The sequence below is a fragment of the Dermacentor andersoni genome, chromosome 2, assembly GCF_023375885.2.
Source record: "Dermacentor andersoni chromosome 2, qqDerAnde1_hic_scaffold, whole genome shotgun sequence".
NCBI classification, from domain to species: domain Eukaryota; kingdom Metazoa; phylum Arthropoda; class Arachnida; order Ixodida; family Ixodidae; genus Dermacentor; species Dermacentor andersoni.
This window is the reverse complement of record NC_092815.1, coordinates 31,276,844-31,298,323: the sequence shown is the minus strand read 5'-3', so window position 1 is coordinate 31,298,323 and position 21,480 is coordinate 31,276,844. Positions and strand designations below refer to the sequence as shown.

The following is a 21,480-nucleotide window of genomic DNA, read 5'->3' as shown; positions in this document are numbered from 1 at the left end:
AGGAAAGACGTAGTTTCGTATGACATTTGTGCATGTGTGTTTACGTAGTAGCTTATCCTAATGAAAACATGTTGAAATTTTAGCTATGCATTGGTACATCAGTCAAAAATGCAAAGCTTAATTTTTGTTGGTTGTGTTTCTCTAATAAAAAATTAGCTGTGATTCGATAATGCACGTTAGAAAAGGTCTGTTTAATCAAGTTCTATCTTATCGTGCGTTTAAAATTGATTTTGATATACTCATTGCGACTTATTGCATTGACTACAAAGTATTTAACGGTTAATGATTGAAAAATGTGTTCTGCAAATGTCAGTTGCACCCATGGCTTTATTCTTGGTTCTTTATTCATGGTTCTTTATTTTATGCCCATGGTTGCACCTGTGCTTGCACTCTGTTCAATTCAAAGGTGTTCTGTGCTGTGTCGCTGGTTCTTTGTGGACACTAAGGTGCTAAGAAATTGCGTAAGAGAGCCGTTGCGAAACAGAATCTCTACATCCTTCTCAGTAAGATATTTTAGAGAACTTGTCGCTACTTTCTGTAGCAATTGTAAAGCCACCTCAGACTGGGCGCTATGCTTGGGCTCGAACCCTGTCCTAGCCAGTGGAAAGGCGAAAGGGATGTTCGAAATACGCGCGTGGTGAAAAAGAGGATAAACAACGCTTGAGCTTTTATATGTGTGAATGTTTTGTGCGAATCTTAATGCGTTGGCTGTAGCGTGATAGGCACGCGGAACATAAATAAGCCGGCGTAACTGTGCCAAGTTGACCTAAGTGGCGCCAAGGAACTGGACGGACACAGTGCTTTAACTGAAAAGAATAGAAAAAAATAAAATAAAAGTGAATTAGGTGAAACGCGAAGAGGCTGCAGTAAATATCCGGACCCGGCGCAAGCCGCACGTTTATAACTGCTGGCATATGTACTACAATATCGAGGCTCGGTTATCTTGTGCAACTACTAATAAAAATTGAAGATCGGTTGCATTGTGCACTGATTGGTGGTGGTGTACAAGGTCATTTCTGTGACAGACCGTACCTTATGAACTCGCGCATCTTCGTAGTACAACTAATTGAAATTGAATTTAAAGAAATATTTTGTGAATGTTTAATGCGATAACTTGAATTTGGCTCGTTGTGTCTAAGATAACTGATCAAGAGCATCACTGAAACTATTTCAAACATTCCATTCTAGTATATGCAGGACAATGACTTTTTGGCATCAGCATCGGCCACCACCTCCACTGCCTCCGAATAACCAAGGCTTTGGAGGTATTGCACACCCAACTTTGCCAAACCAGGGATACCAAGCATGGCCTACATCACCTCAAGGTCAACCATTGCCACCTCAAGGCCAACCATTGCCGCCTCCAGGCTATATGGCACCCTGCAACATGCCTGCACCGCCTGCACCACCACAATTTTACCCGCCTCCCAGTGTACACAGGCCACCCCCATTGCAGCCTGCTCTTCAGTTTCCTGAAAACAATAACAGCAGCATTGGTCCACCACCATGGGTGAACAGCGTGCCATCAACGCAACCTGTGAACACACACGCAAGTGAGAAACCACTGGAGGAAGAGTCCAAAGATGACATACAGCTAAAAAGTCTACCACAGTGGCTGCAGAACAAAGTTAAGCTGTATAAATCAAGCCTACAAACCAGTTCCATGAAGAAGGAAAATGCACCGATTGCTAAAGCGAGCACACCTGTAAGAGCATTTGCAGTTTGATTTTTGTTTTCAAGCACATCACCATTCTTTGGAACTATCTATACCAATCACAGGCGCCAATTTGTGCCACAGACATGTCGGGTTTTAAATTCTTGCCGCACATATTTTTCAGTAAGGAAAAAAAATTCTGAGGGCACACTGAGCATTCCTCTTATACTATAACTTGGTCGCATCATAATTGCTTCCCTTGATTTCTCACCCCTCCAAATCTCTGAGTTTCTCTGGCCTTAATTGACGATCTTTTAAAAAAAAAAATTTGCACTTTATGGCATGTGAGTAACCATGCATATTGTATGTAGTACTGCACCTCATTTCAGTACGAGACCACTGGCTTAGCAAACAGAGAATCATGGTGAAAGTGGCCCTAGGTTGAAACAGTTCTTGTGTCATCTTGTGCGGAGCTGATGTTATATTACAGAATGATTGCTTTAAACAGTGTTGTCACTTTCTTGTGATGTAAAAGGTAGGGCAGTCCCTCAAAGTAACAAAGAATGTTTTGAATGTAAGGAGTATTTTCACTGCACATTGAGGCTGTCAATATACTTGACAGTGACAAAGTATGAAGGACGGAGGGAAAGAAAGGCAGGGATGTTAACCAGATTTTGCCCAATTTGCTACACTACAAGTGGGGAGGGGCAGTAAAGAAGAGAGAGTTAAATTTATGCACAGGCATTGGACATTGCCCAGCAATTCTACAGTTGGGAACTCAGGTCTATCACCTTCAACTACTGTAAAAGAGCTTGAGTGACTTCGTGGGCTGATGAGCTGCGAGGCCTGGCTACCGGGACCTTTGCTTTGGTAAAAGGTCGATGGTCCTGTCTAGACATAGTGTGAACAGACTGCTGAAGTTAATTGAAACCACTGGCTTAATCACTTTGCACAATGTAAATGGAATATGCTAAAAAGCAGCCCCCACTCCTAAGTATTGCACTTGTTGTTAAGTGTGGCTTTTACCCATGTTGCCACTGTGTTACTACCAGAAGCATTGTTCATGCACGTTTTAGCACTCTCCTGCAGTTCCACTTGAGTATCTTGTGGGAATGACAATTTTTGTGACCTTTGTGACTTGTTACAGCCTCTGGTTGTGCTGAGGGAGGCGTTGGAGGCTCTGGAAACGTTGAAGCAACTGGAAACCTTGGCCGATAGCCTTGTTCTTTGTGGAAATGATGAGCAGTGGTCTGCACTTATGCAGCATGTCGAAGTCCACCAGGTTCGGACTTCGTTGTTTTTATTCTTTAGCATGAAAGTGTATGAAAAAATGTTCTGAACCCAGTGACTCTCCGATTCCCTTAACTTAATTACTGTGAACAGCAGTTATGAGCTAGTATCCGCGGCACTTGCTCAGTGCCCGTGCATTCTGCTGTGGAGCATGTGGTTGCAGGTTCAACGTTAGCAGCCTCATTTTGGGGGTGATAAAAAAAAAACCACTCATTTCCCTTAATCAAAACTAACCCTTAGTTTCAGCATCTCTAACAGCCCTAGTGTTGCTTTAGGATGTTAATCCCCACAGATAAATCAATCAGCAGTTATGAGTTCTCAACTTTTGAATATGCTTATAGAATCCTGCATGATCCTGATAAGAACTCACCGTACTCTTGGAAATCAAATTATTAAGAGAACTCCAGTGCCACTGGAAGAATTCTTAGACAATGCTAAGAGGCTTCTCAATAATCTAAAGAGGCATGCAGCTTGCACGCAACAATGGATGAATGCTGTCCACAGTGCCATCCATTTGCAAGCAGGGCATGCAAGACAGACCCTGTCACCAAGCCCTCTACTATGTGGCTTTTGCTGAGTACCATCAGGTTCCCAGCTAATCCCCCACAGTGTGTATGCACCATTTCTAGATAAAGACCAAATCAAATCACCGCATCAGGATTAATGCAACACATGTACGTTCCATGAGTTGAAGGCGAGAACAACTACAACAAATGTAAAACACCTGGCTTTGCTCTGCTGGGAGCCGAGTTATTTTTGCTCAGGATGAACCTGGCAGAAAACCATTGGCTCCAGCTCCCAGGTCAAGTATTATCAGTTCACTTATACAAAGTGGCCATGGCACAGGGGTTCGAAAGCTTTGTTTGAAAATGTATGATTGATGATCATGAGCTGGATGTCTTTATGTAAGGTAATTTCAAGCTTGAGCCAAAGTGCAATAAATGAACATAACTCATTTCGTCACTCATGAATGCTTTTTCCAGCAAAAGTCATACTTGTTTGATAAAATAGGCACCTCAATCGTTTGAAACTCCTGAGCATAGAAGACACGCTCTTTTAGGTGTTGGTGCTGTGCAGTATATTGCAGCGTGTGCCCTTTCCGAAGGGGGTGGCTTTCTTTTTACTGTTTGCACCATTGAAGAGCAACAAGCAGTTACCGTGTGTTTCTGGTGGTAAGTACATGAAACCTAGTGAAGTTAACTTGATGAATATAAAATTTATGGTATATACCTTATATGCCCCAGTCTTGCTCCAGTCATGTGCTTGGACTGCTCTAAAGAATTTTGAGAGAGCCAATATTTTAATGTGATGAAGACGTAAAAAAAAGAGAGAGAGAAAATGCTATGCACACCCAGCTGAGTATGTAGTGATTATCATCATTTTTAAGTTAAATGCAGAAATTCGTGCCTAGTGCAAGAAGTATACATTAAAGAGAAAAATTATTATCCATGTTAATAATTTGGAATATAAATTCTCTACTTGAGGTTAGGTACACATCCCAATGCATCACACTTGCTGCTATTGTTTGCAGCACTCCAGGAAATGAGACTAAAGGACGATTTCACAGATCTTCAAATGTTTCCTGAAGAAAACTTTAAAGGGGCCCTGAAAACCCTTTTAAGAAATCTTAGCAACAAGCAGGAACATCATGTGATGTATTTAAAAAATATATATTGCCAGGGAAAATTCTTGAGGGGACTTAAGTTGTACAGAGATATAAAGAGCACAGTGTTGAGTTTCCACATTCTACTTTAACTGATCAGTTCCTCTCATCTCCACGGTGTGCTAATGGTAACCCTTTGAGCATGGTGTCTAACAATAGTGCACGATTGCCTCAAAGGGGTGGGGAAATGATCGGTAGGACGCGTTAGCAACCATCATTTCATCATTTCCTCTAAGATCTGGAGGAGTGTGCATGCATGGTAGTAGTTAATGGTCATTAACAATCGTCCAGTGACTGGCGGATACAGGCCGTTGCATCTGCTGTCGCACCATGGCCCATATCGCATATTACGGGGAAAAAGCCACAGCCGCAGAAACCCCAGGAGGGAACAGTCAGCCTGTTATGTGAGGGTATAGGTTTTCTGCTGCATGCAGCAAAATCATATTTAGCTCACATTCATAGCAGCATTGTCTACAAATCAGGAGGATTTTCTTGCTGTGCTAAATAATTTTTCAATACCTTCTTAAAGTTGACCATTGTTAAAAAGTAGGAAGGCGGAGAGGGATATGCAGATGAAAAAGAATGTTGGGAGCACCAATACTTCTCATATGAAATTTGGTGACAGCTGTCCTCATGAGATTACTCCTACCTGCAAGCCAGCAAAAAATGGTAGTTGAAGATTCGTAAGCACTTTTAAGTTCTAATAAACCTCGTGCATTCGAGCCCACGTGCAATCTTTGTGTTTTGGTAATACTTCGTGCGTTTGGAAAGCCAGTAAGTGAAAAGCATACATAAATTAGATGTCGCATTGCAACTGCTACATGTGACTATGCCATATCTATTTCTAACCACTGTCCTTATCTGGTGGCTCTGCGGTGACAACTAGGACATCAAGTCGAGAACTCTGGTCACACCTCACTGCTTTTGACACACTTGACGGGCTGCACTCAATTGTAGTATGGCCATAGTACCTAGCACTCCCTGCTGCTGGTGGCCGACCGCCACTGCATTCTGATGCACATCAAATGCAAAAAAGGTTACCAATCAGTTTCTGGATGGCTGCATATTGAAGAGCTTCATATTTCTTTTCTTATCTGGAGCTTTCTTCCTTGGATGTTTCCTTTTGTGTGTATGCTTCTTTAGGACACAGATCAAAATTGTTCTCCCCTTCCTTTTTTGTTTCAGAGCTTGTTTATCATGCTTTCTTAAAAAAGTAGAGTAATGAAATCTCTCTTCTAAGTGCAAAACGTGTACATTTCCTTGCTATGTAAAACTGCCATTAGTTAAGGACAATTCCTAAGCTCTTGTACAGCAAGAAAAAGTACACAGGCATACAAATGTCATATAATGGATGGTTACTGCACTTCTCTATTCCTCGGCCTTTAATCATGCCTGCTGCTTTCATGCTGATTTCCATTGCTTGCAGTATTAAAAATAGTGCTGGTAGAATTATGGTCTGCACTAACAGGGCTGCACTGAAAGGACTACTAATTTACACCTTCCTATATGCTACGGTAAGGTTGTGTTTCAGCCTTTTCAGAAAGGATGCGTTACTCTACAGGTCGCAGCTGCAGCATGAAAAATCAAAAGGTTGTACTTTGTGTGTATCGTATGTGCACAATCACATGTAATTATTTTTATTTCATCATGTTAAAATAAAGGGTACAATTGACAATTTGTGTCATAACTTGTGCTCAGGCAAAGCTCAAGTCTCGATGTCAGGAGCTTTCCAAGGAGGACATTTTATCTCGACTGCTGGCTTCAGTTGAGCGGAGACGAAAGAAAAGGGTGCGTTCACACAACTTTCTCCTTTGCTAATAAACAGCCCCCATTGCTCTTCTTTATCAGTTCCTAATTGGTCTTCCTGGTAGCTGCATTTCGGGCACCACCTCACCCACTCACCCATAAGCTCTGAACTGCCAGGCAATTCTTCGCCATGAATGGATACTCCACAGGCCTCCTACAAGTGGACATAGAATGTCTGCTCCCATGACTTCTGACGCTTGGTGCTCCTCTGTAGTTAAGTGATCTTGTAAAAGCATTGGCCTCTAAACTGTGGTGTATATTTGAGCTAATCCGCTTTTGTCGATAATTTAGCTTGGAGCTTTCTATTCACCATGTTCAGCCTTCTGCAGCATCTCTTGTCTCTTGTGGATGGTCAAGGAGCATTGTGTCCTCTAGTGGTTATTGCTAGCTTTGCATACTACTTGCAAGCACATGCCCATGTATTCCTCCACCAAACGTGACCATATTTATTTTTAATACGATAGCATCATACAGATCAAAACTTAACCTTGTGGAGACGTATGCAGGTACATCCTTGGCATAGTGAGCAGGCTGTTGTTGGAGGCAATGTATTCAAAGGTATGAGCAGGCTGATCCTGATACACGTGCACAATATGTGCCCTCGCACGAGTTTTAATAATAGCCCTTACAGATGTAGCGTAGGGAATCATTTCCTTGGCAGAGCAACTGGCAGGGTGAAAGCAACAGAACAAAGATAGATGACCTAAAGAGAAGAGACATTACAGAAGTAGCGGAAGTAGTTGCATGGGTGCGCAGTGGGTGCACCGCATTGCACAATTTTCAGCACCACACACTGTATGAAGGAGGTTATAGTAAAGTGAGCAAAGCGATTGCTCTAGTTTATGTAGGAATATGTATGTGTATCTGGTTATATAGCAACAAGTATGGCCAGTGTAGTGAGAGTTCCATCGTGATAGCTGCATGTTTTGTTATATAGCGATAGCTTTGGTGTATATATATGTGCTCAAGAACAACCAGAAACTAGTTGCGCTGTTGAGTTTTGGTTGACCATAGGTAATTTTCTAGGTTCATAGACAGATAAATAGTTTAATTATAAAATGATAGTATCTCATTATGCTTTCACATTGCAGTCACTTGATTGAGGCATAAAGTTTTCCTTAGTTCAGTTGTCCCATAATTTTACTGTTCTCGGTACCCTAGCCAAATTTGTATTAACACTGTCTGCAAAAGTTGAAAGTGCAGTAGAAGTTCCAGTAATTTTCACAGAGAGTAGGAACTGTTTGGATTTACCATTAATGGCTCGTTACCATCACCATTCAAGAAGTTAAGTCTTAATGCTGCCATTTACTGAAAAATTTTGCTGCTTGTGGCATAACAAATTGGTAATTTGGTTGACTAAGCATTTACGTGAGCACATCAACCGTACACTACTGCACTCCTTGCATGTCTCTAAAGCTGTTGTATGATTTTTCATCTAGGAGCGGTTGAAGAGACGGCGTGTACGACGAGAACAAGAGGCTCAAGAGTATGACAAACATGTGGCCATGATAGAAGCCAAGATCAATGCACGCCGTCAACGAATACTAGAGAAAGCAAATCAGGAAAGACAGGTTAGACTGTGCGAGAATTGCATGCAGTGGTTCACAGAAGATACTTATAGTAGCCTTTCCTTTGTTTGTGGAAAGTCATGCTCTTATGAATCACGATGTGTGAGGTGTGTGATGGTCACAAATAAAGGTCTTACTTAAAATGAACCTATGGAGGTCCCAGCGAAATGCCCAACGGATTTAAATATATGGTAACAGTGATCTTGCCATGAACTGAGACGATAGGTTGTTGCTGTTTGTTAGTAATCTTTCTAATTATTTTTAATCAAGTAAATAGTTAAAATCACTTTTTAACCCATACTTAAAGAAACGACTGACCGACCAACCGGAATGTGTCTTGACTCAGACTCTTGAGATTATCATGCGAATGGAAAGATTGGGACTCACGATGATAAGAACAAGCATAATGTTATCCCTTAAGTAAAGAATTATATCTTTAAATCGGCACTGAAACTCAAGCAAGAATGACAGGTGGTGACACTCTATGGCAAAATGTGTCATAAGCCCTTGAAAACTGTGCCCCTTTCTAAACAATAGTACTGGAGTCAGTTTGTTTCAAATGCTATATATATCTACGAAGTCACAAAACAATTTATTTTCTAATATTGCAAATTATCTCTATTTATCTCTGTATTTGTAATTGGCAAATAGCTTTATAGGAAAATAGCACTGCCTGCATACAAGGATGCAGTGCCATTAATTGAAGCAGTGCCGGCACTGCCCAAGCTTCCTGCTTGTACAAAACCAGCCAATGTACTGCACCAATAGTACCGCTACAGCATGCAAGCCGTTTATGTACCATCCGCCAGCGAGTTTTGCAGATGACCACACTAGCGGTGCACTGTGCACCACCACCCACCTCAGTCAGCTCATTGCCGACAGCGCTTGTGTATCCCGTTCTCACGCACGGTGCATCAAAAACAATCCTGATGGTCACAAAAACACATTAGTTCGAAACTGCTCAAATGTTTTCTCTTCATAACTTTACAGAAAAAAGAAAGTAAGATACACTGATGTCCGTGGCATTATAGGTGGCAAGCCTCATTGCAGTGTGTGGCCAGACAGTGGCTCTGTATCAAACTTGTCCCGTATTGGCAGCTTACGTTTATGTTAAAAACCATTGTGTGGTCATTGCTCGTTACAAAATATCTGCTTTACACCTTGCTTAATTCCAACTGTTATAACGGATGCTTATCTCGCCGTGGGTAGCAATGCACACTGGGTGGCCTAGCCTGTAAGTGGCTGGCTACGCCTCTGCGATGCCATTTCACATTTTCGTGGTCTTCCATTGTTTGGACAATATCTGTAGGTTGGTTGCCTCTGAGTAACAGAAACAGATCTCAACTGCTATGTTCTTGCTATTTGCATGCATCGGAAGTGATTGTGGACTGAGGAAGGCGTCAAGGCTGCCATGTTTTATTCTGTCACTGGCACGAAATTTCATAAAATTGAAAGGCGTCTGTGATGGTAATAAAAAGTTGTTGCAGCTGTTTTTAGTCCGCAATCTCAACATTCTGCCGCTTAATGCACATGTTTTAAATTGCTCAGTTTCTGTCGCCATCGATATCAGTTATCACTGTTGCCAGCATCTGTACACAGTTAAGTAGAAGAGACTTCACAAATTCAAAAATTTTGTTTTAAAAATTTCGAGACGGTAATCGGATGAACTGTTGCAAATGTAGACACTTCAGATAGTAGGCTTTTCATCGTTCCAAGAATAGGGGAATGCTTGAAAATTAATTGTCGGTCTCTTTAAAGGTCAAGGTGTAAATTTGACACATTTAGGACATGTGAAGGAACACTGTAATGAAATGTTTCCAATTCATTTCTTGTTGTTTGCTTCTTCTCTTGATGCTGCAGAAACAAGCTGCCTGTGCTGTGTGGAAGCGTTAGGTGGAAGCAAACGTCACAAAATTTAGTCAGAAACATGTAATTCAGATGCTTCTCAATGCATACTAGGAAATGTTGCATCAATAAGCACTTTATGATTGTCTTATGGCTGAACTGCTGGTTCATTTGTACTCAAATGTTGTGCAGTACTTGACCTTGTGTCACATTTTGTTTAATGTTTTGCTTAAATGGGGGCAATACCTATCTGTTTCGTTCAATATAATTCAGAAGCAAAAGCCGTCTGAAGCTTGGATGCTGCACTACATACAAGTGATCCTTAATTGTGGTCTCTGCTTTATGCGTAATTTCTACAATTTCAGTGAAGTTTCAACAAAAATGTCATATGTACTCTATTAAACCATGTGTTAGCCATATTCACATAGCAACCTCCTCATAACTTTTAACGCAACTAAATCTAAAAACTGTATTCCGAAGTTCTACTCTTGCATAAATAAAGTACACCTGTGGCTTGAGTATGTGAAAAGCACTATCTTCATGTGAAGTGAGTGATATAAACTCAGCACAGCAGAGCTGCATCCTCGCTGTACATCACTGCATTTTGTAAATATACAGATCTGTGTTTTGCGCCAATGCCGTACTAACCTAGCATACTGAGTGTTGCATAAATAGTGGCACCAGGTGCACACAACTCTTAAAGCTGTGCTGCTCACTAATGTTTGTTCATATTTTGCAGTGGGCTCAGTTTAATGCACCCGAACCTGGATATATCGATAATTCGAAATATATACACTATGCCTATCTGAAGCTAATGTAAATACAATCTTGAGAACACGAAAAGTGAGAATTTACCGATCCCATGCCCGGAACCACTCAGTGAAAACCTTGAGTGTTATCCATTTTTTATAAAGCGCACGTATCGTACCAAGAGGCCTTTCGCATATTGAAGCTGCAAAGCAATCCTCGTTCCAATAACGAATGGCTGCAGGTAGTATGCTTCTCTGCAAAGCAGTTAGTTCTTTCCGCTATTAGCATGCTTCACCGCATTAGATAGCTGTAATGTAGCGAAGCTTACTAAAGCAAATAACATGATCTAGCACAAAAAGGCCCTTGCTGCACGAACCCTCTGTATTTTAAGACACACTCCTTGCCCATTTTTTCTTCACGGTATGTACTGCCTCTCATATTCAATGCCTTAGCAACAGATCTCGAAACAGCACCATTTCGTGAATGTCAATATTTTCGATGATTCGAAAAGTGATTACAGTCTCGTTAGGAGAAGTGCACCTGCAGAGGCACAGTGCAGCATTCAATATATTGAATGTAGCAGGGAACGGTATAGTTGACTATACGTATAGTATCGTGCTGTTCTTTTGCATGGGATTTCGAAGGGGATGTTATGATTGGTAAATATAGACAAAATAATTCGGTATATCTGGTCTAGACTGTATTACATTTATTAGCAATACTCGCCTGCTACGTTCATGATAAAACTAAAGTGCACGTCGTTTACAGCGCAGTCACTCGGGAATGACGATTGTGGTACTCCACTAGTGTGGAATGCACCTTTCACCATAGTGTTGACAGGTCAAGTGCACGTCAGCTTTATTGTAAACAAAATTGTCAAGTAATGCCCAGAAATATGGTACCAAACTGAAGCTACTGCAACATGCTACCTCTGTGCGAAATTCGAGCAGAATTTAGCCAGTGGTGCAGCTGAAAAAGTTGTGCACCTGGTGGACTTAATTATGCGACCATTGGTATATGCTTATCCCATTGTTTTGTTTTGTGCATACAAATGCACAACTTTCTTTAAAAAGTTCTGTATTAGATAGACATACTTTAATCCATGTAACAACCGTGTCCTAAATCTTGTGCAAAATTGAGCAAGGAAAAGGGCGGCTGCTACATGAATCTATGTGGTATGTGCTCAAACTGTTTGGTGCATTGTTTTTATCCTTGCTGTGTGCTCACAGGAAGAAGAGATGAAAGAGGAAGTGGACTCTATCCTGGGAGAAATTCGGTTTAAGATCAGCCGCACAAGAGAGTACCTTGAGAAACTAGAAGCCATGAAACAGCTTCGGGCTGCTCGCAAGGAATCGTATCAGCAAAAAGGTTTGCTTGCTATTAACCATGTTCCGTGGTACAAGAAGGGCACTAGTTCTTTCATGCTTTGCTGTGTTAAATGTGCTTGTGAGCTTTAAGAATAAGAAGGACAAGGCTTAGGTTTACAATTTGATTTTTGGTAGCAACAGATTTGGTCCCCTGCATCGTGCGATTGACACATGGGGCACCTGTGTTGATCTTACAAGCCAGGATTGTGGAACACAGTGGAGCTGTTTTGTGAAAGAATCTCGCAAAGCTGAATCGTTATGTGTTTTCAACACTTGTTGGTCCTTACTGCGACTTACTGTTCGACTTTTCTGTGACTGCAGTTTTGTTCATTTCCTCACACTGTGCACCATGGCTGCAGTTCGAATGCTTTTGCATTATGCCATCATTGCAGAACCAAGTCTTCACGGTTTGGTTTGTTTTACGAAATTGAAAAGTGCTGAGTTTTGCCTTTGCACCTACCTGCAGAATCTCCTGCCCTAATTTTGGCCCCATAGTTTGTTTTCTTGAACTCCTCAGTGTCTTTTCTGATGTGTGACATTTACCATACAATAGCACTGACACCTGCCATTTAGGAAATTTTATTTTTTGAGCATTCGCGAATGTTCGTGAAACAGGGAAAATAGAAAGAATTCTTGTTAGTAACATGTTGTATATTTGATAAGAAAGTTGCAGATGTTTACTATTAGATTTCTCTGTAGCTCATGACTAGTAGCATCATTCAAGTGTCTTTAGAATAAAGTAATAAGATTTTGCAAATCACATGTGTTGTGCAAACCACAGTGAATTGGAAGTGGCTAGAAATCCTGTTGAATGCTGTTCAGTGCATATCATCGTAGCTTTCACTAATTCACGTCCTTCTTGACAGGTCTCTATGTCGCTCCAGAAGCAGATAGCAGCTTCGAAGAAGGCATCTCATCTGTGCAGAACCTCCTTGAAGGCCAACTTGCAGATTATCTGAAAGAGGAAACTGCACTCAAAGTCATGCTTGAAACAGAACAGAAGGAACAATATGAGAGCAACAAGCTTGCAAACAAACAGGCGGCTGTGCTCAAGGGTTTGTTTGGAAGCACAGGTATGCTCACAATCTGGTTCTCACTAATGAGGAAGGCTGTTAAGGCTGTTGTATTACCACTTCACAATGTTTTGATGGCAGAACCCATGAGGCTCCTGCATGAATAACTAACTTTCTCAGCACTCGTGCAGATGGGCACTGCAAATCAATGTTGATATTCTGCTAAAACAAAAGATTCAGTTAAAATAAGCTTGATAGTCTGGTACAATACATTCAATATTGAAGTACACCACTCGCTTCTACACAACTTTATGTCCAGACACTGTGACCATATTTGTACTTCAAAACCACTTTGTCTTCCTCATCCTCTGCATATTTGTGCACCCAGCTTAACTTTAATGGTTTAAGTCTCAGTTCAATCATGCGCAGTCGACTTCCATAATTCGATACTGGCAGGACGAAAAAAATTGACTGAATTATCTGGCAGGTCGAGTTAAATAAAATGAAAAAAAAAAAAGTCGGAACGCATTGTTGGTTCATTTGGCAGTATTTCCCCCGATTCTAACACGCCCCCGAATTAAATGTATGCCCGCTTTCTACGCATCCAGATTAGAAAACTAACCTAGAGATAACGTTAAGGTTCCTAAACAATGTAGAAATCTAATGCGCACCCCATTAGTGGTAGCTTCCTAAAATCAGCTTCGCCGCAGGACAGTCGTGTCATGTGTCAAATCATACAACTACCACAAACTGTTTGTGGCTCAATTTTTTATGGGAAAAAAGCACATTTTAGAATTGTTTGAAAATCTTTCTAGGGCAGGTCGAAAATAGTCGTTATGGATGGGAGATTTGACATGTTCAACATATTCATTGTTCCCTAAGCTCTTGAGCAGGCAGGGATAAATTTATTTATTTATACATACTGCAGCCTCAATGAGGTTATTGGAGGAGTTAAAGGAACAACAAACACACAAACATTTATAAACAAGCTTGCGTGAATTGTTTCAGTGGTAGTGAACAGATGTTGCCCGGTAATGAATTCCAGATTTCAATTGTTGATAGAAAAAAACTGTGTTTAAATCAATTGGTGCGGGTAAAAAAGGTTGAGATATTTAGAGCATGGGGACTCCTCATGCATGAGGGTTTGGAAAAAGTCAAATGGTTATCTAGAGAGGAGAGGGAAGAAAAATTGATTATTGTAAAATTTACGTGATTAACGTAATGAACATAAGTCATTTATGTTCTTTTTCAAGACAGCACTATAGCATATGTCCCCTAAGCTCTACCGAGACAGACGCTGCCACTAACGAGGTTGCTCCCTTTGTGCATGCTGACTGGTTACGTTCATGCTAACTGGTTACGTTCGACTCATCTGACAAAGGCCAATTTTAGGATTGAATTAATGAAAATTTAGGCTCGTAGAAATGCATGGATGCTGGCTGGAACCTTCAGTCAGGATCAAATTAACCGAAAAATCGAATTAAGAGAAGTTCACTGCAGTATGGGTCAACTAAGAATGCGCTAGAAAAAATTCTGTGGAAAATCTGCTATCTGCAAAAAGTCTGCTCTTATCCCAAAGTAAAGTCTTTTTTATCTTCCCAGAAACCTGCTCAAGAAGGCAACACTACATAGTGGAATGACATGAACAGAGCGAACTTATCGATGAGGTTGAACTTCTTTGCTAGTTTGCCCACAGTAGGGGAACAGCTTAACGGAAATTATAGGATGTTGCTTTATTAATTATAGCAAAGAGTGTATCTGAACTCATTTCATGAAATGGCAGGACGGGAAGACAGTCAGGAGCATGTCAGCTCTTACACTTCGTTGGACAGCACTGTTTTTCTAAACCAGTACTAGCACTGCTCGATGCTGTCTGATACAGTGATGACTCGATAGGCACATGCCAGCAGACCTCCGATAGGCTAGATTCACTCGTACCTTTAACACCAACACAACAGCCAACAGGTATTCATTCCATAAGCACTCATTATTTCAACTTTTATAATTTTCTGCCCATGGCTGGCTTGTGTGGCGTCAGTGTTAATATTGCACTCATGATAACATTTGTTCTTGTACTTTTTACACATTGTGGGTTTTGCCATTCTATTATCCATTTAATTGCATTGTATGTGTGTGTAAAGTTTAGCCACACAACATTTCTTCAATTGATGCAAGTCCAAATTCTAGAAATACATACTTCGAGGGAAATTTTCTACTTGTGTCATGCCATTTGTGGACACGCCATCCAGCTTATTTTAGATTCTTTTTTTACATTGCTCCCTTTGTAAGCCTAGAGCCCTGTATTATAAAGACTTGACAAATATCTTCCTTCAGGTCCATCTTCTTTCTTCTCCTTACTGCACTGAGTGGCTTATAGCAGTGAAGAAAGAATGCAGCATCGTGAACATGTTAATGGCAATCACACTGAGCGGCTGATGCTGGAAAAAAAAGAGTCCAAGCCAAAAAGGACAAAAAACACAAAAAGGACAAAAAGAACAGACCAGGAAAAGAATCCCTGCAAAATTTAATTCCTGGTTTCATCTGGTGGCATTGCCTCTGCGGGTCATGAAGTCAGTCTTGTAAGACTATCTACTGCTTACCATCCGTGTGGTCTTGGCAAGATGTCATTTTTGCTGAAAACACTGACAGTGCCTTTGTTGCAAACTATGTGTGGCCCTTACTTTTGTCTCTAGCTGTCCTGGGCCGGGTGGTCGAAATTTAATCTGGAGCCCCCTCACTAGTTCATCGCATTTCATAGCTATACTCATGCATTGCTTTGGGTCATTAGAGGGACACTAAAGGCAAATACTAAGTCAAGCTAAAGTGATAGATTAGTGATCGAGAATCTCTAAAGTGTCAATATTATCGAGAACAGAGCCTTAATGATCCAGAAATTGAGGTAAATGCAGGACATGATTAGAGACCCCCCCGGGACATTCAAGCACTTGCCCAATGATGAAAGCACTCCTCAGTTAAATTCTGTCACTATTAGTCTACTACTCGTTGCAAAAAACATTATCGTATTGTATTATAAAATGAAATAAAATGCCACTTGTCCAGTTCCATTTCATGTGTAGAAAAAAGAACTCATTGAAATTATTGTTGACAATGACGCGGGCAGTCAAAAGGTTTCGTTTTCACTCGACTCTGCGCCGCCCACGCTTTCGCGTTTTGGTAGTTTCCTCATTGCGTAGTGCTGCGTTGGTTTTGCTGGCTAGTGAAACTCGCACAAACAGCAAGTAGCAGAGAATTCAACTTCCATGTGATGTTGTGGGATGCCTGAACAGTCTAGGGCACTTGACCAAAAAGCAGCTGCAGCGGCGAATCCACCGCACTGTCTTGGCTTGATGCTGCCGTCTGTCGAGCGCAGTTTTACTCACCAATGGCAGCAAAGGGCCGTGATGACGTATGCAACGTCACCACTGCCCCGGTTGGGTGGCGGGAGATTTGAATTTCGAAAAAGGTATTCAGACCCTTCAGATACAATTTTCTCGTAAACTAAGTCTTTTCTTGGCACGAAGCAAGTGTTGCGAGGTTTCTGAAAATGTATTTAAACAGTCCACGTCGACTTAGTATTAGCCTCTAGTGTCCCTTTAAGCCCCACAGTTAAGTTGGCCTGGAAGAGATGGAGTGTGATGTTAAGAAACAGTTGTTTGAATGTCCAATTCAACACTTCTTGCTATTCCTTATAAGCTGGGAAATGAATTTCTAAGTTTATTCAGGCCTACATGATTTTATAATGAATGGTTTTTCTTAAGATGACTTTCCCATGTAGACTGCATATCCCTGTCTGGATCCTGTCTCCCTATTTCATATTGTCCCTTGTCCAAAGTGTTTTTCACAAATTAGCTTTCTTGTGTGTGTGTGTGCAGAAGTGGACCCTGAAGTGCTCCCATTCAATAAACTATACACATCTTCAAGTGAAAACCTCGATTCATTGGCGTGGGTCAGGTTAGTATCCTCCTCTTTCTTAGGCGAGAGCAGGACATCATAATAACTGCTGCGTACTGTGTTCTTGTTCACTGTAAATTGCTTTGAAAAAAGTATTAATCTTGCGCTTTGTGAATACATATACATTGCAGTTTTCATGCTTGTATTACCGTGTGATGGTGCGTGTTACTGCTTGGTGCCGCATCAATGCAGATCTATTCACAGTGGCCATAGGGCCGCTGCTAATAATGTTTCAATAATTGAGCAGCTTCAGAAATTATAGGCGGCTGTAAACGAATTCTATCATCTTTTCCTTGTCTTGCATATTAGCTATGTGATACAACTTGCTCACCAAAACAGAAGCTGTCGATTTTACATATTTTAACTTCGCAATATTTTTGCGCATACAACGTTCACCGAACATTTTTTAAAAATTAGCAGTAAAGTTATGTGTGAATGTCCAACTAGAGTTGTACGTGGCTTCGCAGCAATGTGAACTTTGCGTCATAGTGCGGGTTCATGACAGTATGGCCTGCGTTACCATGGAAACACTTTAGGACACAGTTCTCTGCCATCAATGTTGCTGAATGCGGCTCGTGCTGCCGTGAAAACATCTTTAGGGCACAATTCTCCACCATCCACGTCACCGAAGAGGTGGGGAACAGCGCCACTTGACGAAACTATGATGTGGACAATCCATGCATCCACGAATTTAGACTATCTTTACATAGATTTGGTCAATGCATGCAGTTATTTCCACAAGTTGCAAGTGCAGTTCTTTCTTCCTTCTTTTTTTCCAGGGTGTTGTAATTGGAGTGCACCAGCATATACTAAAAGAAAATGCATATTCGTTCATTTCAAATACTTCAAAAACTTAAAAATTCTGAAATTTCAGCCATAACGGTTATCAAATAGCATATTATTTTATCGAATATTTGCACAAGCCTACCAAATTTCATTTAAAAGTGGCAGTTTTGGTAACTAAAAAGGTGGGGAACCTCATCAAAAATACCTAATTTCCATGATCGAAGCGATACAAAACCGTGCTGCTCGTTCCATCTCTCAAAAATACAGCCGTCATCTCAGCATAACTCAAATAAAAACTGATAATACTCTCGAATCCTTAGACACCCATCTTTCTGTCGCTATCATTTGTTTGCTACACAAGTATATAAACTGCACTTATCGTTCACCTCTACCCCTCGAATCCCCCATGCGCATGACCAATCGATTAAACAATCATCGCTCTTTCAAACACATCTACGGCCATGTGCAAGCATTCAACTCATCGACATTGCCGAGAGCAATAACATGGAATGATCTTCCCAACGAAATCATTTCAATAACCAATCACGCATCGTTCCGCAACCAAGTGTATCAGCTTTATACATCTTGAATACTGTAACGATGTTTCGTTATAAATACGTGGGGGTGTATTGTCGCCATATTGTTCTTTTTTTTACCGTACCAGTTGTTGCCATGCGCCTATTGCCTGCGCATTGGACATGCTGTCTCCACCCTTTGTGCATTTTACATTCTCGCGTTATTGCACCTTTGCAAACCAAAACCTTTTTGTAACTATAGTGTACTTGTTTGATGTTAGCCTTTTGCTTATTTGTACTATGTAACCTCATTGTATTGTTTGATACTGCGTTGCTTCTGTTAAACTTGTGTTTGATTCAATCGCTCCCCTTACTCAATGTTCCTGATGGAACCTGTAAGGAAACCTGAATAAATAAATAAATAAATAAGTAAATTTGGTAAAGTGGTAAACGCTAATTGAGCCGAAAACTTCAGTGCTAGAGCTATATTGCAAACAGAGTGTGAAAGAGGTTCTGGCTTACAAGTTTCCAACAATTGGTGTTAGAACACAGAAATTTGAAGTGCTTCCTTTTCTATTGGTGGAGATTGTACAAGACGAGTCCACGATTTTTTAAGGTTGAGTTCTTATTTAGTATTCCTTGACACACTGACTTTTTATTATCAATCAATAATTGGCTAGCCTCTAGCAAGCACTTTCAAAGTTTCTGACCTCACTAGGAGCTGACATAGGAATCATATGGTGGCATTACAAAACTTTTTTTTTGTATCAGTTCTAAATTACGAAATGTGTGGTCAGGGTAAGGTTGACACATTTCCAATTGCAGAAGAGAAGTGCACTGAACTCGCTAAACTTAAATCTCTCTTCAGTGCCCCTTTAATCATGAACATGTCTTCCGTCTGCCTGCAAATCTCCCTGCAGATGCTCAATGCAAATGTGTTGCTTTTTTGTTGCCTCTAGCTGCTTTTCTTGTCCTTTGCGGTGAAATAAGGGCATAAAGGAGGTACATGGACATGTGTTCAGATGTTGGTTAACTAAATTTGTTCCTTATAGGAAAAACTGATCCCAACATCCCTCCCTTTTTATGCCTTCATTTTTCCCTGATGTGTGAAAATGCAAACCATCAGAGCCACAGTCAGCATCTGAAGTGCACCATGACTTTCACTGAGGAAAATAGAAATTGCATGCCCTTGTGATTAGTTGACTTGCAGTTTTGTACATGTGCAGTCTCCTAGTTGTCTGACTTTCATATATTCATTTTTTCCCCACCCCTTTTCTAGAAATGGCTGGGACAGGTTTCTTGTGCCTCCAGATCATCCAGCGGGTTCCTCGGTGCCTGTACAGTGGGTGGTGCCTCAGGAGCCCTCGTCCCACTCATGGGCTATGTACTGTGCATCCTAGCTATGCCACTCTAGATTCAAATGTCTGTTAAATAAATGAACTTCTGATAATTGTTGCTGTTTGGCATACTGCTAGTTGAAGTGTGGCTGCTTCGTTTCAAATGAATAAGCCCAAGCGGGCGCCTATAACTCTTTCCTTACCAAGGATGAGCCTCGGACATCCAAGGGTCTGCTCGCAGTATACTTCAGGGATGAGTCTCGCTCGTCCAGCCATTTCCTTTCCTCTACTAAAAGCCACAGGTGAGTGGCAGTCATTTATCATTCTGATGTGAATGTTACATAACTAGATGTGCCAACTTCACAGAAAACCGATTTTTTGTGGGCATAGCTGGTGCAAATGCATCTGAAGTCTGGCACCCCTGGATTTTCTAATTGATGGTCTGGAATCAGGTGGCTGCAGCAACAACGGCTTCCATTTTCAATGTCGGAATCGTGGTTCTTTTAGACGTTTCTGCACCTAAAGTAAACAATTTGACTTGAAATGCTCCAGTGAGACTTGTTTAAATTTTCAGCTTGCTATGACATTTACGAGGAAGAGTTTGAATCTCTGGCGGCCTCCAACACATAAACACGGCATGACAAAAATGCTTTGCCATCAACATCTCTGGCACTTTATTTTGTCACAGTGCCAGGGAAGTCATGTTGCATTGAAGACAACAAAATAACACTTGCCTTTTCTTTGAAGAAATGGCAAGCTGCAATGTGCCATCCGTATCTGCAACTCAAACATGAGAAAACTGTAACTCAACAGAAATTAACTTAGGACAGCTGACATTTCAATAACAAAAGCTGTTGGCAGTGAAAATTTTTTTAAAAAGTTCTGAAAATTTTGATGGTTTTCTGAGAAAAATTGTTGACCAGTACTTCAAGGCAAGTGACACTTGTGAGCATACTGCCATAAAGCACAATTAAGTATACAGTTAAGCATCGATATAACGGAGTCGGTAAAAGCGGTGATTTGCTTCGTTGTATTGAAATTCGACTTTTTATGCAAATAAGTGCAGTCGCCGATCGATGTTTCTTACACAGAAAGGGGCTACAGAATTTTTCCAATTATCGGGCAATCGAAAAAATCAAGTTTGAGTAAACAATAATTTTGATAAATTTAGGAGTCGGCCACGAATGACACGGTTTCATGCCACGTACACCGACGACATCTTCACATCGGCGATACGAATCAAGCGAAGCCAGCCACGCTTTCGCGTGCACTCCGCCCCCGCGTCGCCCGCACTGGGACGACGCTATCGGCGGGCATGCCCACTCTTTGCACGCGCAGCAGATTACCTCTGAAACAGAGACGCGCGCGCTTGACCGCGTTACCGCGATCTCGCCCCCCTCCCCCTGTTTGCGTTTGCTGGTGCGGGAAGGCGGCACTCGTGAAGCCACCATATTTTTTGCCTCACCCTCGCACACTTTCACTCGCACCACAAAGAGCACACTGTGTGGGGCCCGATAGGATCTTATCGCACTTGGACTTTACACGAAGCCAACAAACACTGACACCAAGGAAAACATAGGGGAAACTACTTGCGTTTAATAAATGAAAACAAAGAAACGATAAATTAATGGAAATGAAAGTGGATGAAAAAGAATTGGCTGAAGGCTTAGCTTGGTTAAGCCTGGAAGATTGCGAAAGCAGTACCCTTGGCTGCGCCTTGGTTCGGCTGATGGTGTGCACATGGTTGCCCTTTGTTAAACTTATGGATTTACATCATCCGACATAGCGCAAGGCAGCGCGCCGACCACTGCGAGGAGCCGAGCTGTAGCCCCATTTATCCTCCTAGTGTGACGTCACACCAGCGAGCGCCCTCTCTCGGTAGTGCCGCAGCAGCGGCGCTCAAGGCTTCGCCTCCACCATCGATGCCGCGAGCTG

At 41.4% G+C, this 21,480-nt stretch overlaps 1 protein-coding gene across 3 annotated transcripts; it reads left to right on the top strand.

The window, feature by feature from the left end:
- The first annotated feature begins 43 nt into the window (after window positions 1-43).
- Window positions 44-19,663, top strand: LOC126542482 (uncharacterized). 3 transcript variants are annotated; one of them, XM_055077281.2, is made up of 9 exons: window positions 44-185; window positions 1,189-1,705; window positions 2,802-2,936; window positions 6,306-6,395; window positions 7,853-7,984; window positions 11,806-11,944; window positions 12,810-13,016; window positions 16,829-16,907; window positions 19,488-19,663. In XM_055077281.2, the coding sequence occupies exons 2-9, from the start codon at window positions 1,202-1,204 to the stop codon at window positions 19,606-19,608; spliced, it is 1,407 nt and encodes a 468-aa protein (XP_054933256.1). In that variant the 5' UTR covers window positions 44-185; window positions 1,189-1,201; the 3' UTR covers window positions 19,609-19,663. The 3 variants fall into 3 exon arrangements, with proteins under 3 accessions (XP_054933256.1, XP_054933257.1, XP_054933255.1); XM_055077282.2 differs by lacking the exon at window positions 44-185 and adding an exon at window positions 343-461; XM_055077280.2 differs by lacking the exon at window positions 44-185 and adding an exon at window positions 344-503.
- Window positions 19,664-21,480: the final 1,817 nt, after the last annotated feature.